This window comes from Pieris rapae, chromosome 15 (genome assembly GCF_905147795.1).
Source record: "Pieris rapae chromosome 15, ilPieRapa1.1, whole genome shotgun sequence".
Classification (NCBI taxonomy): Eukaryota; Metazoa; Arthropoda; class Insecta; order Lepidoptera; family Pieridae; genus Pieris; species Pieris rapae.
The window spans coordinates 8527407-8546400 of record NC_059523.1 but is presented as its reverse complement, the minus strand read 5'-3'; the positions used below and the strand labels follow the sequence as shown (position 1 = coordinate 8546400).

The 18994-nt window shown below is 32.7% G+C and overlaps 1 protein-coding gene across 1 annotated transcript; it reads right to left on the bottom strand.

The window, feature by feature from the left end:
• Positions 1 to 324: 324 nt before the first annotated feature.
• Positions 325 to 17457, bottom strand: LOC110999957 (class A basic helix-loop-helix protein 15). The gene is made up of 5 exons (XM_022269251.2): positions 17277 to 17457; positions 4964 to 5101; positions 3021 to 3223; positions 2226 to 2365; positions 325 to 1986 (listed from the first exon to the last, which is right to left on the bottom strand). The coding sequence occupies exons 2-5, from the start codon at positions 5091 to 5093 to the stop codon at positions 1869 to 1871; spliced, it is 591 nt and encodes a 196-aa protein (XP_022124943.2). The 5' UTR covers positions 5094 to 5101; positions 17277 to 17457; the 3' UTR covers positions 325 to 1868.
• Positions 17458 to 18994: the final 1537 nt, after the last annotated feature.

Sequence of the window (18994 nt, the reverse complement as noted above, 5' to 3'; positions counted from 1 at the left end):
AGCATGAGCTTGAGCTAATGACTAATTGATTCCTATACAAAGAGAGATTCCTATACAGAAATAAGAAACTTAATCATATTTTCTGGGGACTATAGACTATTGTGCTTAATAACTTCTGAAAAATTAATGTGTGATTAGAAAAATAATTTTATAAAGTGAAAACTTTATAATCATAAGTCTCAAGTCTCATATCTGTTAGTTATGAGTTCCTTTACTGTAAAAGGTGAAATTTATTTTATTGTATTATTTTATTAGTTCTTTATGGATTAGAGTCTAGAATATGAGGTTGAGGTTGTGGTGTTTTTGTTTAATTAAACTCGTAAGTCTTGCTTCGCATAATAATTGTATTTTTTAATATTACACATAAGTAACAGACTTAATTCTGAAAGTCTGTGGTACATACTCATACCTTAATATAATTGTAATACCATTATAAATCTGTTCACAATGTCCAAACAAATTTTCAGGATAGGTACTGCCTTTTGTGATATTTTTGGATACAAAGCAATAATGTAATTTAAGTTATAATACTTAATCACTAAGGTTTACAATTCCATAATTTGGACTTAGAACTAAACATTTAGGTAACACAGGCTTCTGGTAACTTTTAATTGAGATTTCAAAATAGTTTTATTTTCATAAAACATACAAATATATTATTTAAAATTTTATAATAAAAACTACCATTACTATACATATAATTTTCGTAAAACAATTTCTCAACAATATTAAAATACCTTCGTAGATACATTTTATAAAATTTCTTTATAAATAATAAAATTACAAATGATAACATTCTCATATAAAACTCTAATAAAACACAAAAATAAGTATATATATATTTAAAAACGTGCTAGAATACATATAAAAATAATCTTAATATGTAATTGGCACCTTAGGAGAGATCGAACTGAGACGGATGAGGTGCAAAAGCGGGGTACTTTGTACACCATTAAGTACCAATTATTACAACCACAGCTAGAGAGAGAATGAAGTCACCAACAGGTTGTATGTGAATAGTAAAAATATTCTTGGTTTTGACATTACTTTTGCGAAAAAAGTTTTCCACTTTTTTAAATAGTAGTAAAATGTTTTTAAAAAGATTAAAGAGTGAAGGACTCGGAGGTCCAAGAAATTGTTTAATATTTCCTAATCCAGGATCAGATACAAGAGTAACATAAACGTAAATAACGAAAAATAGAATCAATATAAATGATAAATCGCGTGATAAAGATACCGCCAAAATATAAGTAAGCTAGTCACAATTTCATTTTACTGATTGAGTAACCTTTGCTGCCAACTGCTGCTTTTTGTGCGCGTAAATCCAAAACTACACATGAAACATGTAAAATAAACTATGAATGTTTATTAATACCATTTTCTGAACCTGAACGTAAAAATAATAGTTACTTGCCGTGAATAGAAAGCCTGTCTTATGCAGTTTATGATGCTAAGCATGTCACGCCTGGCGCAAAATGATTTGTCTGGGGCCTTTTTACTTTCGAGCCCAATTGTAGCCATGAACGTCTCAATTTTTGCGACACGTCTAACAACTTGTGTATTGAATATTGAACTGTATTTCTCGGATTTTATGCTATCCAATCTTTTTTCAATTTTATAATTGCAAAGTAATTTTTATTTAGAAATACCATTCTTAAAATTTACACAAAATATATCGTGGGGCTCTAGTACATAAAATTACAAGACTAGGACATTTAAAACGTTGTTACAATTGTATATTTTGTTCTTTATCGGTGTCCAAACATAGCCAGTCAATTGTAGATCTTATTCCGCTGATCTATTTCATCGAACCACAGATTGTGGCAATCTCGGCCTAGTATGGCCTACTGCAAAACGCGAGTATATCGTCAAAGACAAATATTTGGTGAATCGTCTATATCTCCATCACTTGACACATTGTTATTTTGTTCCTGGTCTTTGGATATAACAAACACAGGCTCTACATTTTCATCTTCGTTGTTAAATCTGAAATAAAATTAAACAATGATGCAGATTCAAAATCTTACGAGTGACGACTATTGTTTATGATGTCCGCCTTTTGGGCGCTGACATTATTTATCTTAAACAGAATACAGAATATATAATTGATGAAATCTGATAAAATAATGAAGGAATGAAGGGCCCTGGAGCTGTCAGTCTTACACACAAAGAATAACCTAAATATTGTTTAAAGCTCAGTTGGCATATCGTTGAAAAATACTCACTGGTAACGAGGATCTTCCCCTCTCATCGTGCAAATAGCATTCGTGAGAGCTTTAACATAGTTTTTGGCAAGAGTTAAAGTTTCTATCTTTGATAAACTTCGATTGTCCTTTTTCACATGCGGTATGACACGGCGGAGATCCTGAAATCAAATACATTATATCAATTAATTATAGTGGCTTAGCCGCGTTAAGCTTAAACAGTAAAAATACCATAAACCTTGCTAGGCTTGTATTGTTTTTGCAAAATAAATCATTGGCGCTTCAACCTTTTTAGATCTGGGTCACAGATTTCTGTATATGGGGGTCTAGTCAAGACGGCTTAACAGTAGTGTATGTAGAAAGTCGAAAACTAAATTTATATGAAAATGACAGCTAGTATCGACAGTTGGTTGGTCGACGGTGAGTTGACTTTCTACATACACTACTGTTACGCTGTCTTGACTAGACCCCCTGTTTAATGATTATTGTAAATCTAACAGGCGAGAAGGTTCAGCAACCTGTGCCTGGTGGAGGCCGTCGACTTTTTGGGTCTATGGGTCTAAGGCAAGCCAGTTTATGAGGTTTATCATTACCGTTCGCGCGAATTTTATATATTTTTTATACATAGACAGAAAGCCCAGCTAGGTATCGACCTTGTGACCCCAGGAATGAGAGTAAAATCGGTGACTCAAACTCTGGTAAGTTCATTTATCTATTCCATAGTAAGAAACTTGCACGTGAAAGGACGTTCTATAAAACTTAATCGTATCGAAAGGTGCCAATAATAACAACGTGAAATCATCAAGGTAACATTACCTCAAACGCTCGATTCAGTGAATGCATGCGCATGCGTTCGCGTTCGTTGCTCTCCAATCTTCGTAGATTTCTTTCCCTCGCTGAGATCCCGCATCTCCTTCGACGGCCTGGACCAGTGGAACCGCCAGACGAAGAGGAACTAGCAGCTGTTCGTCGACGACTCACTCGCCGTACCTCATCACTGCTTCCGCTGTCGTAGAAATCTAGAATTTTTTTTTATATCTTCTAAACTATATGTAGTACGAGTATGTTTTACTACTATGTAATATAACAAAAACCTTAACCAGCAACGCTTGGCCAAGTCTTTTTTATAGAACAGGGCTCATCTGATGTTAAGTGATGCCGCCCATGGACACTCTCAATGCCAGAGGGCTCGCGAGTGCGTTGCCGGCCTTTTATGAATTGGTACGCTCTCTTCTTGAAGGACCCTAAGTCGAATTGCTTCGGAAATACTTCAGTGGGCAGCTGGTTCCACAAAGTGGTCTGCTAGTTTATAATATATTTTTACTGTTTAATATTTTTTCTCAAGTGCAAGTTCTATTATGTTTTTAAAATGATTAAAATTTAAACCTAAGTCGTCTAGGAATAAATTAAACTTTAAAAATTTACTTATAAAATTAGCAAAACAATGCTGAAGAAGTTTTTATATAATATTTAAGAAATTAGGCTTTATTCCGAAATATCCAACAGTTTCTATAGGAGAATGTTACATATAGTACCAAGAATTCAGCGCAAATCACAGTTCGCGAGTGCAGATAGTAATTTTAATAAAAACAATAATGCTTAAAAAATACGAAGTGACCTAACAAATTTAAACGTTCTAAAATCGAATCGTTAAAATACCTTCAATCCACATTTTTAGGCCGTTAGGTAATACCTATCGCTACATATATTGCTAATTAAATTCAAAAAGTATTATTAATGGGTTTTCTCTTTAATCCGCTTTACTTTTATTAGATAAGAATATATTTATAAAAAAATTTACAGCCCATCTGTTTCCTACGCCATTATCTTCAGCATCCCTAGCATTTTTATGGATTGTTTATTTTACATCTAATAATATATTAGACTAATCACAAAAATAAGCTGCACTAATTAGCTATACTGTGTTTATAATCTATAAAACTTCTCCATAGAATACACAGATACTATTTTTGATCGTGTGAGCAATAGACAATAATCATCAATGTTACTATTAATTTAAAACAGCACGATTTTTGTTACGTGACGCTGGCAACGATTTGCGTAAGACCGATGTAGACTAATCGATTATAATGCTACGGGCTTTCGTCATGCTCTTATCAATATCGTCATATTCGCTAGATTTGCACGCATAATGTGTTTTATAATAATTCATTATCGTGTCGCTTCGATTGAGGCGATAATTAATACAGAGACACAATATACGTAGCAAGCCACGTTATATACTACTGACCTAAACGTTGAAAAAATATACATATATCTATACCAGAGTTTATAGCAGCAAGACAGAAGCCGCGAAGGGCTTATTTTGATATGATAACATTTAGACATATGCCATCACTGAATTTTTTGTAGGCATTATCAAACCTTACAACTTTTCGACCTTACAACGACCATTTCAACTGCTCTTCGTTGAATACGGTCAAGTGGAAGGAGTTGGTATTAGGGAATTTGCGCTTTGTACAGGTGCAATCGGTGGCCCGGAGTGAAGTACCGTCTTGCCTAACTGTTATTAATGTTTCCCTTTTGTTCTCCGACTTACCTTGCAAATCAAATTTCTTGAAAAAAAAAGTCCTGTTTTATTTTTGTGTCTTCTTAAAAGAATCTTTAAAATTGAGAGAGATTGCCACCCCCTAAACCTCACAAATTTTAACTGTTCTAATATTAAGTATAGCTATGGAAGTCTACAAAACTACTAAAGGACCTCATAAATGGTAAAGAAAGTAGATTATTAATCTTACCACCAGTCTGTTCAATTTTATCAGCATCTTCAGCTTTGTCATCGTAACACTCTGATTGATCGTAGTTAACCATTTGGTTAGGAGACGCCACGTCAGTCCCTCCGCCCTCACTGCTCGCCCATTGGGGCATATTGGGTTCTAAAAAATTATGAAGAAAAAAATATTTACATTCTTTATTTAGTTAGTGGAATTTATAAGAACATTTTTTTTTTTGTTTTTTTTTGTTTCATCATCGGACGTCAAGGCATACGAAATTCCAACCGTATCACCTCGCTCCACAACTGTTTGCGTCCGCGTTTTATAAGGCACGCGCGCCTCACAACTATGTCGAAGCAGATGCCCACTTAAGTACATGATTCCTTCAAGCATCCTAGAAGGTTAAAAAACACGTACCAATTTATAAAAGATCGGCAACGCATTTGCGAACCTTCTGCCAATGCTAGCGTTTATGGGCGGCGGTTAAATTAAATTTCGTATCGTGACGTCGACCTCTTTAAATGCATGTTAACGAATAGGCTTATTTCTGGCTCAATTTAATAATATTTGAGGCAAGTGTCAATTTGAAAAAAGTTTTTCGCCAGGGAATTAAACTCAGAAGTAGGAGCAGTTTGTGTACAGAACCACAGTGTAAATCAGTTATATACATTATATTTTTGGGTTTAGTTACGTCGAAATAATTAAAAAAGCTAAAATAATTAAAAAATACTTGGTATTTTTAATAAACATCAAGTATATCTTGCGGTAAAGATTACTAGAATTCATTAATTATGCATTGGTATTTGTAATTATATAATTACCGATAATAAACCACATTTTGTTACTAACTTCTACTCTCATAAGAGCGTAATACCTAATAATAATAAATAATGTCAATAGGAGAACCGTGTCTAAACTAGCATTATAACGTGCGTATTTAATTTAATATTTCATTTATTAACACACCAGGTTATAATGATATTAATAAATTTCAATACTTAATAAGATTTTATTGATATCAACCTATTTTTAAATTGAGATGTGAAGTGTAAAAATTATAATAGTTTTTTTTGTTGCCAGGAACAAATTACAAGTTACTACTACTATTATTATAAAATATGGTTTAGTTTTGCCAGTATCTTTATAGAAAGTCATTTTCTAAAATCTCTGTCTTTATAAAATCAATTTTGACACTCAGTAAAAAAAAATCTTGGGTAATATAGACATAGATTGACAGATCTATGTTTTACCGCGCGGGAAAACGGCATATAAATAAAAGATAAATAAGGCATTTAACTGTAACTGATTCCCGACATATACTGGTCTTAGGTTAACGCGAACACAGCGGGATATTAATTACTTAACAGCACTAACGTGTCAATTTAGACGATAATAGATAATGAAGGCGGGAAAATAAGGCAGACAGGCGTCCAGGTTGCTAGGCAACGAACAATGGCTGCGTCCACACGGCGCCACTTGTCAATTGCTTATAACAGACTGACGCCCCTTCACAATACATTTGCTTTCGCTTGAATAAATATGAATAATGTAAGCTTATGGTTTTGCACGTATTTGGAAAATGATTGGTTTTATACTTAAACAAATTTTAAAATCAGAGTCAGGTATCAAGAATTGTGCGACGTATCGGCGACGTACGACACTTAGGGCCTGTTTCACAACGTCCGGTTAAGTTCCAAATAAGCTATTTATTACTTATTGGTAGGATAAATAGTATTTTTGCGTTTCACGACTGTCAGATAGCGCTATACGTCATGAAATTTGAAGTGTCATATTTGGAACTTTTATCTTTCGAATAATTTATGTGTTGCATAGCTATTTGGCACTTTATCCATACATTGTGAAATTATGACTTAGACTAGAAATATTCTACAATCTACGGATTCGGGAGAGGTTCAAATGAAATTTAAAGATATATTCGGGTAAGATGCCTTCTTAAGATACCTCTAAATGCACAATCTCTGGTCTTAGAAAACTTATAGTTTTGACAATGTTATCTCGTGTCTGCCCTATAATATCTTCGCTAATAAGGACATACTATAAGAGGACCATATAAATGGAACAAAATTGTTACACTATGGCAACCAAGAGGCCATAAAAGGAATGGAGGTAAGCAAATTAAAAGGTGAGCCGATGAAATGATGGCAATGGCTGGAAAGACCTGGACGAGATTGGTGAACAATAAAGAAAAATGAAGGACAATGAGGGGGCCATTTGCCCGTATGCACACAGAATCGGTTATCGTCAATTAAGAAAAACAATAGTTGTAATGTCTATATTATTTATTTCTCATATGCCAGCATTCATTGAGTGTAGCCGTATTTAGTTTGGCCAAATTCGCCTGGAGACCACGACGTTTTATTTCTCTTTGAATGTTTACCCTAGGTGTACCTTACAGTTTATACGGTTGATTTGTGATATCAATAATTGAACATTGTGATTCCAATCTGGGTGGGAGATACAACTTAACATTGATTATAACGGGCTTGTATTTCTTGATAATGTAGGTCAACAGACAAATTCATTGCATATTATTAAAAAATATTTAATAATAACTGGTTGGACTGGCTGATTACATGATTATCGACGTAGAATATACATATATAAGTTTTGACAATAGCGAACAAAGGAGTCTGTATATACAAAAGTATTTTGCGGCAGCCATAACCCGCTATCATCCTTACAATTACTACATGTTCCGTTTCCGGCTAAAATCTGCTGCCTTTTACTTTATCCTTTTTTTATTGTATTATAATGTTTTATCTTCTTTCATAATCAATAATAATATTAAGATTTATGTGAATATTATGCTTTTAACTAGCTTAAGTATCCCTTTGGTTTTCTAATGTGTTTATTTTTTATCGCGTTTAGTTCCCCTATCTTTTACTTGAAACTGGCATAAAGTTATGACTATTTCCATTTTTTTTTAACCCGCTATCGAACCACATCTAAGACTGACATTACCTCACGCTTTATCACGTGACAATTTCCATTAAAATTTGACGATAACCTGTATTATTTTTTTAATTTTTAATTAGGCGTCGCAATACCGGTTAAATAAATGTAATTTAATCTACATTGAATAATATAACATTGTTTTCTTTTAAAATCCTATTCGAAGTAATTAAATAGAGCGAACTATTACAAGTTACTTTCACTAAAACCAAGCAATCTTACCGTAAATAAATTTGAAAGTGATTTTTCTATTATGTATACTGAGTACATTAAACTTAGTATTGAGTTAACCATTTACGTATCTACTAATAACATGCGCATTCAAAGTAATTTTTAAACACATTACCCGGGAGTCGTGAAGTCTTTAAAGTTAAAAAACGCACGGTGCGTTAAACATGTCAGGAGTGAAACTTCTTTGTAAATTAATTATTATTAAGGTAAAAGCCCCAATAGGTCTTCCAGTATATGTTCAGTGTTCACTCCATGTATTTGTATATTTATATTAACACACTGTATACGTGCTAGTGATACTAGAAATAAGTTAAAAAATCTGCGTTTACTGCACAAGATGTTATGCGACAGAATTTGCCATATAAAGTTCTATGTAACTACTAAACGAATACATCAACCAATAGCGTGTATTTTTTCTCGATCTCCCTTCCTCACTCTCTCTCAATCGATCTCAATAGCTTCTCCCTTTTCTTCGACAAAGACGCTGCATCTTCATGACGTTTCATCCGTAATAATTTTACTCTCATGCGGCTAATTAATTTAATATATATGTTTTAAATATTGTTTGATGATTTTCTTTTTTAAAAGAGTACCGAGAGTTTTTTACGCCGGCTTTTTCTCTCGGCCTACACCCTCTGTCTTTGCCGATGAGTAGGGATGCCTACAGGTTCGAATTGATTGACGTGGAATAAGTGATACCTAGATGATCTTATGTTCCAAAATAAACGTATTTTTTTATTTTAAAGAAGTTTCACTTCAAAAACCCGCAGTAATATGTCCCTTAGTCCGTGATGATTTATGGAATTACAATTACACATTGTTAAGTAAACGGCGCGTACTTTTTAAACCACTAAGCATTGAAAGCAAAGTAAGCTAACAATGTTCTGCAATAATTTTGCAGCATAATTACGTCGTAATCCGATTGAATTGATCAATTATGTATGTATTTAAGGCACGCTAATTAGTAATTGCATCCGAATCTTGTCGACATTTTGAGTTTTATTTGTAACAGTGTTCCAAATTTGTTATCTTCATAAATAAACACATTTCTTTTCAAGATGTTTATTTTGACTGAAAACACAGGGTGGGTTTTAAGCAAATTTTGTATTTTTTTTTTGTTTTACAACCAACGCCACTTTGGCACAATAATATATCTAAAATATTTGAAGTTTGATTGTTTACCCATGTATCACCCGATATTAACCCGTATCACCACGACGTCTATCGTTCTAGCTGCTGAACTGAACTGAACTGAACTGAAGTATTTCCTAACCAATTTGTCAAAACCAATCGTCCTTCACAAAAAGAAAATACCAATTCTAGAAAATCCGGCAACTCAATCACGAGTCCTCTGGCATCGAGTATCACCATATGAGCCCCCTGTTCTATAAGAAAAATGTGCAACGTTGTAATGCCTTCATTCAATACTCTATAATCTATTCCGATCTTATTCTGAGGCTTTCTGTGGCTTCAAAGATGAAGTGTGCTTCAACAACCAAAGTTACTTCTACTTATATGTATTATATCAAGTAAATCACTGAAGGCAATAATAGTAAATTTTAACTAAACAAATGAAAGCAGTAAATTCAAGTAATTCGTAATAATTTTGTTTTTTTCAAAAAAGACATGTGTATTCACGTCATAAGTGTATACAGGTGCTATCTGTTTTAAATGCGCATTGTTTTTGTAGTAGAAACTAAATTTTCAACTTGAACTGAATAAAAATAATGCACTTAATATTGCATGCACGTCATTGACTCCTTCGTATGCTTTAGATTGATCATGACTGTCTCCTCTGGCATATTTTAGGCGTAATAGTACTTATATGGTACACAGAAACTGTACTATTATATTGGGTCAGAATTAGCGGGAAATCTCCACTATTAATCCTACCTTAAAACTTCCAGAATATCACAGTTCTGAACTCGGTTTATCCACATTAATTAGGCTTTACATTATTCGATACGTATTCGTATTCGATTCGATACTAGTCTTCTCTCTCAAATAAATCAGCAAGTCATAATCGCTATGGGTCATCGCTTCATTTTTTCTATAGAGGACCAAAGGACAGTCAAATTAATATTCTAAATATAAAAGTTTTTAAATCTCGTGCATTCTACAAATTATTAAACTCGACTTTAAGTAAGGAAGAAATAAGAGATAGCGGGGAAAGATTGGAAAATAGTAGCCAAGATGAAAGACAAAGGAAGAATTTGGAGGAATCCACCAAATCATGAGTATCACTCCGTCGGAGAATAACACATTTTTTTTTCAAATCGATGATAAGTTACTATGAGATTATTTTCTTAATTATGAACTTTTATACTCTTTGGGTCACGTCTAAAATCGCTTGACTAAATAAATATTTTGAAACGAATGAAACCTCTTTATATATTTATTTTTCATAGACCAAAAAGTTAGACTAGTAACAAAACAATTGATTTTTAATCTGAACACAGGGAATTCAAGTTGATTTAAGTAAACCAGGTGCTGACATTTCGGTGACATTTCAAATCGTGGTCCATAATGGTAATCGTCGAGGTCGCTCGCTTATAATTTATCTTCTCAAATATTTAAAAATAATATACTATGATTAATATGTATCACTTGAAAACGATTTTCCTACATTCAAAAGTTTTCTTGACACTTTAATTGATTAAATTAATACGTATAGTCCATTCGTCAGAAATGTTACATTTTGAGGGCCCAACTGAATATTTGATACAGGATGCAATTTATACGACATGTAGGGGGAGGGGTCAATACAAGCTTAAGCTCAAGTTTGTGGGGTTGGCGCCCTTGTCCCTCGGCCGCCATCTTGGAAAAAAGGGGTGAAAACACGTTTTTGGCTATATCTCCTTAACTATCCATCGTACATAAAATTTGTAAAAAAAAAAACATTTTGCAGTAAATCGCAGTAAAATGCATACAATTATGTCTATGTGACTTTTTATCATTAATCCAAAATTCAAAAAGTTTTAAGTAAAAAGTAAAATAAATTCCTATTTTGCTTAATAACTTTTTTCTTCATATTTCATGAAGAAATTATATCAGAACGGTCTGCAGTTTATTCTTCCTAATTCTATTGTTTTCGTTGTGCTACATAGTTTGCCAAGTGACGTAGACGTATTGAAAATTGTGAATATTATTTTCAATTTAATAAATAAAATTGAGGGTTTTGTGTGCTGAAACTTTCTTTTTAATTATAAATATTGTGACTTTTTGTTTAGTTATACAGACCTTCAGCCTTTATGGATGGAGATATGATAGAAGAAAATTTGCTGTTTCCCCATACTTTTTTAGGATATGACACTACATCAGCCGCCTATAACATTGGCAAATTAAAATTCACAAAAATTCTGGAAAAAACATCCTGAGCTGGCGATATAGCTCTTTTGTTCAATGGTTAAGTAGATCCGGCTTTGCTCAGTCTCGATGGCGTTACATGTCCCATAAATAAAATTACTTCTTCTATCAAATTATTAGCAAATGTAACATTCAATTCAATGGACTTAGCACCTTAATAAATACATCTCACAGTAGAATAACATTTATTGTTGTATAGAGACGATAACATGACCGGTCCATTATCACGCAACATGCGTACATTTAAGATATTTGAAGAAAGGAAGTAAGAAATGTACCTCCTAAAGGTCAAACCAAGAAATCTTGATTCCCCTAAATGAAGACCATACAAACGTAACCTAAAAATTGCATTCATACTGGCCTGGTATGACGAATTCTTGCCTTAAATACATACCTATAATTTAATATAACTGCTACAAACTTGAAGCTTTAAACGTGACGTCATAAGGCACTATACGCATGGCGGCCTTCGCTATAGCGGCCCAATACTTTCACCTTGCCTTAGTCCACTTGCAAAATATTGTAGGACAGTATTGTTACTTCTAAATACCACAGAACAATACATATAGCAGGGTAATGTGTGAACGAAATGAATTACGTTTTATTACAGTTTGGATATTACTGTAGCAATTTATTATACTTGTAATTATCTCATACGTAACATTAAATTACTAGAACTAGCGTTCCTGTGTTGATTTCCATAATTTCATTTAACAATATCAAGTTGTTCAGTCACTGGTAAACTTGTGTGTGTTTAGCTGGATTGCTCCATGCTTTTAGTTTCAGATAAGTAACATTACAAAATTAATTAGAAATTGATAAAAAGAAATTTAAAACGAATTTAAAATTTTTTTCCCTGTGTCAGACCTTTATCGCTGACAGCTTTTTCTCGCTGTATTGTGATACTTATTCGTTGATCGAGAGAAGCACCCGCTTTGGGGTCACCAATACCAGACACCAATTTAAATCTTTAATTGGCGCTTGTGTACTTAAACCCCACGGCCCAAGAGTCTCTACTCCACGGGGACAAAATCGGAGGAAAGAATCTTTCCGATCCGATTTTTAAATTTCCGCCTATTTGTGGCTGCCCCAGCTCTTTTGCTTGTACAAGGAAGGTGATAACGTGTCCACGCGTAGCATCCCATGCCAAAGCCCGTCCCATCCCATTTCGTTTATAGGAATACCTGTTGGCTCCGAAATGGCTGGAATATTGCACTCTTTTGGCAATGGAAGTCATTGTATCCAAGGCTTTACTTCAATACCACAAGGTATTATGGTATGGTTTAATTTATTAATTTAGATTAAGTAGTAGTTTTTCTCTTACTAGGGATGCCTGGAAGAGGTCGCTTGTTACCCGGCCGTTACATCTCTTATAATTTTAATGTAATTTTTTTTTAAATTAAATTAATTAAAAAAAACACAAATAATACAATAATTTGTGATTTTAATGCAATTAAGTGTGAATAAATAAATAAAGTTAGAGTAAATGAGACCTTGAAGAAAATTGCGTTATTTTGTCCCAATTCTTCATAATTCAATAACATATACGTTATCGTTTTCTTAAAAGATAAACGATTAAATTATATATTTTCTTGCGTATTGGAAAAATATTTTGACAATGCAATGTAGCAACAGTGCGTATGTTATTCAAATAACTCCGTGCAGAATTTGTGTAAATCTATGCATAAAGATATGATGGAATAAGAATTCTTCAAGAAAAGAGTGTTTCCCTAAATAGGACCTGAAGTAGACAAATTTCAACGTCGATATTTTTTGTATGACTAGACGATGCCATCTATCGACTATTCCAGTTTGATTAATTCTAGGTTTAAATTGTTTAAATAATACGAGGGTTGAAGTGTGTACGGTGGTAATCCAGAGATTCTGCTACCTCAACCTGCTTTATCGTGTCGTTCCCACGGGAATGTAAGTACGTGCTGCCGACCACCACGCCCTCCTGCTGATAGAGGACAAGTCTTTGTTTTCAATTTATTTTACTATTATTAGTTACTTAAGATGTCATGTGGAACAGGGTGTAATGGTTGCAGCTCCTTGCAAACATTGTGTAAAACAAAAAACATGCCGATTAAAAAGAGTGGCGGAGAGTTTATTGCCAGTTTTTCTCTTCCGTTCCACGCCCTTGATTTGAAAACTAACAGTAAACATAGAATTAGAAGCATTTCATATAAATTTCCTTTTTGTCGTTCACAAGTGTACATTGTATTGTGTACATAAATAAATGATTTAGATTTTTTTTCAAGCATTTTTTTTCTCTTTTACACTTTTTTTTTAATTCGACGGAAGGCTGCTACCTTTCGTCAAGATGTAAAAAATAGAACAATCAACGTAGCCATTATGATGTTTATAAGTGCAATAATACATAACTTCATAAACCATCTAATCCCAAACAATATTTCGCAAAACGTGATTTATAGCGAGCACGAAATACGTGATATTGTAGAAGCATGCATCTTCGACGTGTTTTTTAATTAATGTATGTACTGTAATTGTTATATTTCTCGTAATAAAATTTTCATCTGATTAAACATTAAACAATTGATGTAATTTCTTATTATGTTCGCTTATGAAGGTCTGTTGTTATAATAGTAATAATTTATGTTACGATAATAAATTAAATTCTTTTTAAATACATATTACGAGGCAATTTATAATATAACTAGTGACCCGCCCCAGCTTCGCACGGGTGCAATGCTGATGAAAAGCAGGTTTTTATTATGTATTGTTATTTCCGTCGCTGGAAAACTCCGATAATATACGCGACATATACCATATTGACATATACCATCACGGACTTTTCTGTAGACCTTTTCAATATTGTACAATACTTAGTACATTATTTTGATAAAACTCGTAGGGTTCAGCCTGCGTTTGCAATGTAAGCGAAATAAATGTAATTATTTACGACATCACATTAGAAACCTCAAAAATAACAGTACTTCTCCACTATTTAATGGATGTTATTATACATATAAACCTTCCTCTTGAATCACTCTATCTATTTTAAAACGCATCAAAATCCGTTGCGTAGTTTCAAATATTTAAGCATACAAAGGGACATAGGGACAGAGAAAGCGACTTTGTTTTATACTATTTAGTGATAGTGACGACGTTCTAATATAGGTTAGGTATTATATCTAGAATTTCAATATTCCATCTTTCGAACTATAAAACGATGTTCGAATCGACAGATTGTGAAGTAAATGCCAGCTTTTTAAATGATCTTCAAATATTTTGATTATTCTGTATATAAGGAAATACGACGACCTGGGCATGAAAGTTGTAAGACAAGTGCGTACCTATCAATCGTATGTTAGACGACTTCGTGTAGTTCTAGATTTACTTTCAATTTGTATTGTACTATGATGAAGATACAGGTCGGATTGAGATACGGCTTATACTAAGCCTTTCTCAATGCTTCCTTACCCGTTTTATTGATGGTATTTTCTAATAAATCCGATTTTTTATGTTATGTGTCAATCTATATAATATTTTTTTTGTTTCATTGATATTTGTTTCTTTATATAATCCAGGTTTATCTTAGACCCTATTTGATGTGCTTTATATTATATTAAGATTATTTTATTATATTATATGCAAAAATATACATCTTTTGGCATACAAATATGCGAGCTTCGTATATACACTTTCAATAGCCAAAGAACTCAACATTGAGAATAGCATTTTTGACGAGAAGACTATCTCTGCTGCGCCATGATATTAATGTATAAGTATTACACAGCAAAAGTCACGTTAAAGATACACTTTAAAGTAATATCGCCCACTCTTGTACGTCATCAAAAAATGATTTTGGACATAGACTTCCTGAGCATCGCGCTTTTGTGTGCTGCAATTAAAATTTATCTCAAATCTTATATACGTGTATGATTTACCTCAGCTGCAATGAGGAGAAACAATAAAACCAAAAGGTTTTCTTATGAATGAATAAATTATATTAATTCAAAGAAATAATCATAGATTCTATGCGAGTCTTTATTTATTTCAATCTGCACTAACACGGCCAGGATAAGGACGAAAAGTAAATAAACAAGTGTGTAAAATATTATTAGTTTTCACTACAAATATCTTATAATTTTTTTCCATAGACACTTAAAACAAATTTCTAGTATGTCTTGTACCTTGAAGAAAAAGACAGTGGCAGGCATTTTTATGTAATTGTCAAATAACTGTGTCCTTAAAGATTCAGTTGTTTGGAATGTAGCTTGCTGTTTTTTTATAATTTTTCAATAATATATTTCGGCCATACTCGTGATAATATAGTTAATAATAAAACACTTATTTTGTTGCAATCTGTACACAATTTTGCTGTAACGTTATTATCGCATTACATTAATTTACAATGTCTTTGATAACCTTTTTATACGCGTTGACCAAACTTGTAAAGCAATCTAGGCTAAAAATTAAGTCTAGGATATAAAGCTATATTTTGCACAGATTATATTTTATGTAAATTCTTGAACGTTAGCTGAAAAGTTAAATAGTCTGTGATCTTTTTAAATATAGACTTAAAACCTAAATACGTAATATAAACTAATTATTTAAACCAATAGCGTGACAGTCTTTATTTGCATTAGTTTCTTTGATAATTTTATTTTAAAAGGACTTCCTTATAAAAGAAATTTATCAGGGGCTGAGAATGTAAAAAACGAAAGAAGAAACCGTCTGGTTAATTGTGGTTGGATGAACTGACACAATAAAATTGGTGCGTCATGTCATTTGTGAGCATAGGACTAAAGTTATTCCCAATAAAATGGAACGAAACGCAAAGTCTCGACTTGCGTTTTACATTACCACGTCTTTATATTTTATTGTCTCTTTTCTGACATAATATGTCGTTTTTTGGTGAGTCTTGACGGTTCCGTCACATTATCTACATTAAAATATCTCCGCTGTATAATTTGAACGACGTCAGTGAAGCGACGTTAGAATAACACTGCTCATATACTCAATGACAGTTATTACATATCTATGCCTTTGCGCGGTAATGTAAAAAATTTAAGGTATTAAATAACAGAATACTATGCATATAATTATTTTATGTCAAAAGATAATTATTACTGTAATTTACGACAAGCTTTAAATAAATCGATAAGTGTCATTATTATCGTTATCACAAGTTTGTTTGCTACGTGTAATTTGCATTACCTATACTATTGTATGTATTTAAACTATATATTTTGTCCAAAATAAGTATTGAAAGCTTCGATGGTATTTGACACGTTCTTTTTGTATAACACATTTTAAATTGATATTACTAGAAAATATCCTTATTTTAAATCTCTTTTTAATGTAAACTGACCGTGTTACCCATGACGTGAACCCACCATTGAGCAAGACTGATAGAACATTAGATTAGAACTACTAAAACTTTACCTGACCTATTGAGGTGATAGTGCCAGAATAAAATTTTAAAACAGGTTTCATTAGTATACCTACTTAATGTTCTAATGACGGATCGTATAAGGACAATAAAGTACTAGGAATTTACTTCGGCATTAGTAATTATATATGAACATTGATTTGATTGATGAATTCATATTTTAAAATACTGTAACTAGAAAAAGCTTTATTTTATATCCACGTTGTACACGTAAGTTTTACTGAATATACAATCGCAAATTCTTGGTGAAAAAAAAAGATTTTGGAAATTACAATTCAAAGTTGTATGTAGCCGTTTCTTATTGTAATTTTCCCTTTCACTGACACGTAGGTAAATTTAATAACTTACCTTGAAGAGCCGTTGTGACGTGGTCCTGGATGTTTTAATCACTGTATCATAGTTGAAATTGCTTTTGAACTGTGGCGAAAGTGATAGTTTTCGCGTGTACGCGATTAGCGAGACGTGTCAATTTTTAACGATATCGCGCACGGGCAGCCTCTACGACGGCTCGGTACGATGTGAAATGTGATTGGCGGCCGCCAGCTGAGCGTACGTAATTGCTAGCCGATATCCGTGGCGTAGTTTTAATTTTCTTCAGAAGTCTATAGAGAATATATTATAGTAGTAATGTAAAATAATGAACTTAATAAAATATTTAATAATTTTACCAAATAAAGGAGCAATGAATTCTGACAGCATATTTTTTTTAAAATAAATAATTGAAAAATAAAATTTTCGGATTTCGCGAATTGAGCGCCAAATTTTCTTTGAAAATTTAGGAAGCTGGTTTGGATATTAATTAAAGTATTTTTCACAAATATAGTAATAATGGAAACCTTGCAAAATTAATTGAAATACAAACTAATAGCTCACGTGCTCAACGTTGCGCAGTTTTTGGATTTTTATTTTCAGCCCGCAATCCTGGAATCCCTGATCAACGATCACGTGTTCAACGAATTATAAAAATAAGTTCGGAAATTACTCGGAAAGGAAATATCTCGCAATTAATAAGAATAAAAAATGTCTTTAACGTTTAGTAATTTTATTAGGTAATTTTTTTTAATTAAAGCTAGCTAAAGATTTCGTTTTAAATCTGGACAAGGAGTGTACAAAAAATACCTACAGGTTCCTAAAATGTTACCTATTAAAATGTACACAATCGACTATTGTGTAGTCTTTGAAAATTTTCCTCCTACAATCTACGTGGGTGCAAAAAGATATGAACTATGTACAGGCGTGCAAAATCAATAACCACTGTAAACAACATGGCTTGCGCTCGTCAGTAACATTGAAAAAAGTAATTACAATATTAATTTTCTTCAATTTTCAATTTATCTCAATTTTCTAGGGATGAGGTACTAGCACGTTATTGATTTGAGCCAGCTATTTATAGAGGTCATTACAATTTTAAGAATCCTGATTCATGTCTAATAAATGAAGACATAGAGATAGCTAGATGTACTCACAAATTATATTAGTCCCACAATGTTTGTTGGTACATGAGTGCCTCAGTAATTTATGCCTATCAAATTTGATAAATAAATATGTGTGTTGTGTTTAAGACTTTCTTTTCTACTTTTTTATATAAATTGTTAAGAACAGATTCAAACTGATATCGCGTAGACATAGGATATTTTAACAGTGATAGTGGGAAGAGCGGGCACCTAACCCTATGATCGTGTGTTTGAAATACTGTAGTTAAACCGGCGTGCCTGATACCTAATTACCAGTAACCTGTGTCAGACAGGCTTATCTACATGCCTATATTGAGAAACAGACACAGAAATCTGAGGCCAAAACCCTATGTCTTGTAGCGCCACTGTGTTTTTTTTTTAATTTTGCCGGTCATGACCGGTCAGTACCTGAAATACCTGAACAAATATCTGAAAATATATATTATTGTTTTTACTTTGTTTACAAATACTGTAAGCTTACCTACTGGCAATAGGAAGTGTGGTTGTTGAAACCCAAATATGATGATAAATTTAATTCCATATCCGATAATAAATTCGGTTTCCAAATACTTTAAATATATAAATTGTGCCATTTAAATAAATAATAAAATG

Excerpts from the sequence above, each read along its gene's own strand:
- LOC110999957 (XM_022269251.2), bottom strand. The coding sequence starts at position 5,093 with ATGCCCCAATGGGCGAGCAGTGAGGGCGGAGGGACTGACGTGGCGTCT. Across the intron at positions 2,366-3,020 it reads CACTGAATCGAGCGTTTGAG|GATCTCCGCCGTGTCATACC; the intron begins GTAATGTTACCT and ends ATTTGATTTCAG. Across the intron at positions 1,987-2,225 it reads GGGGAAGATCCTCGTTACCA|ATTTAACAACGAAGATGAAA; the intron begins GTGAGTATTTTT and ends ATTTTATTTCAG.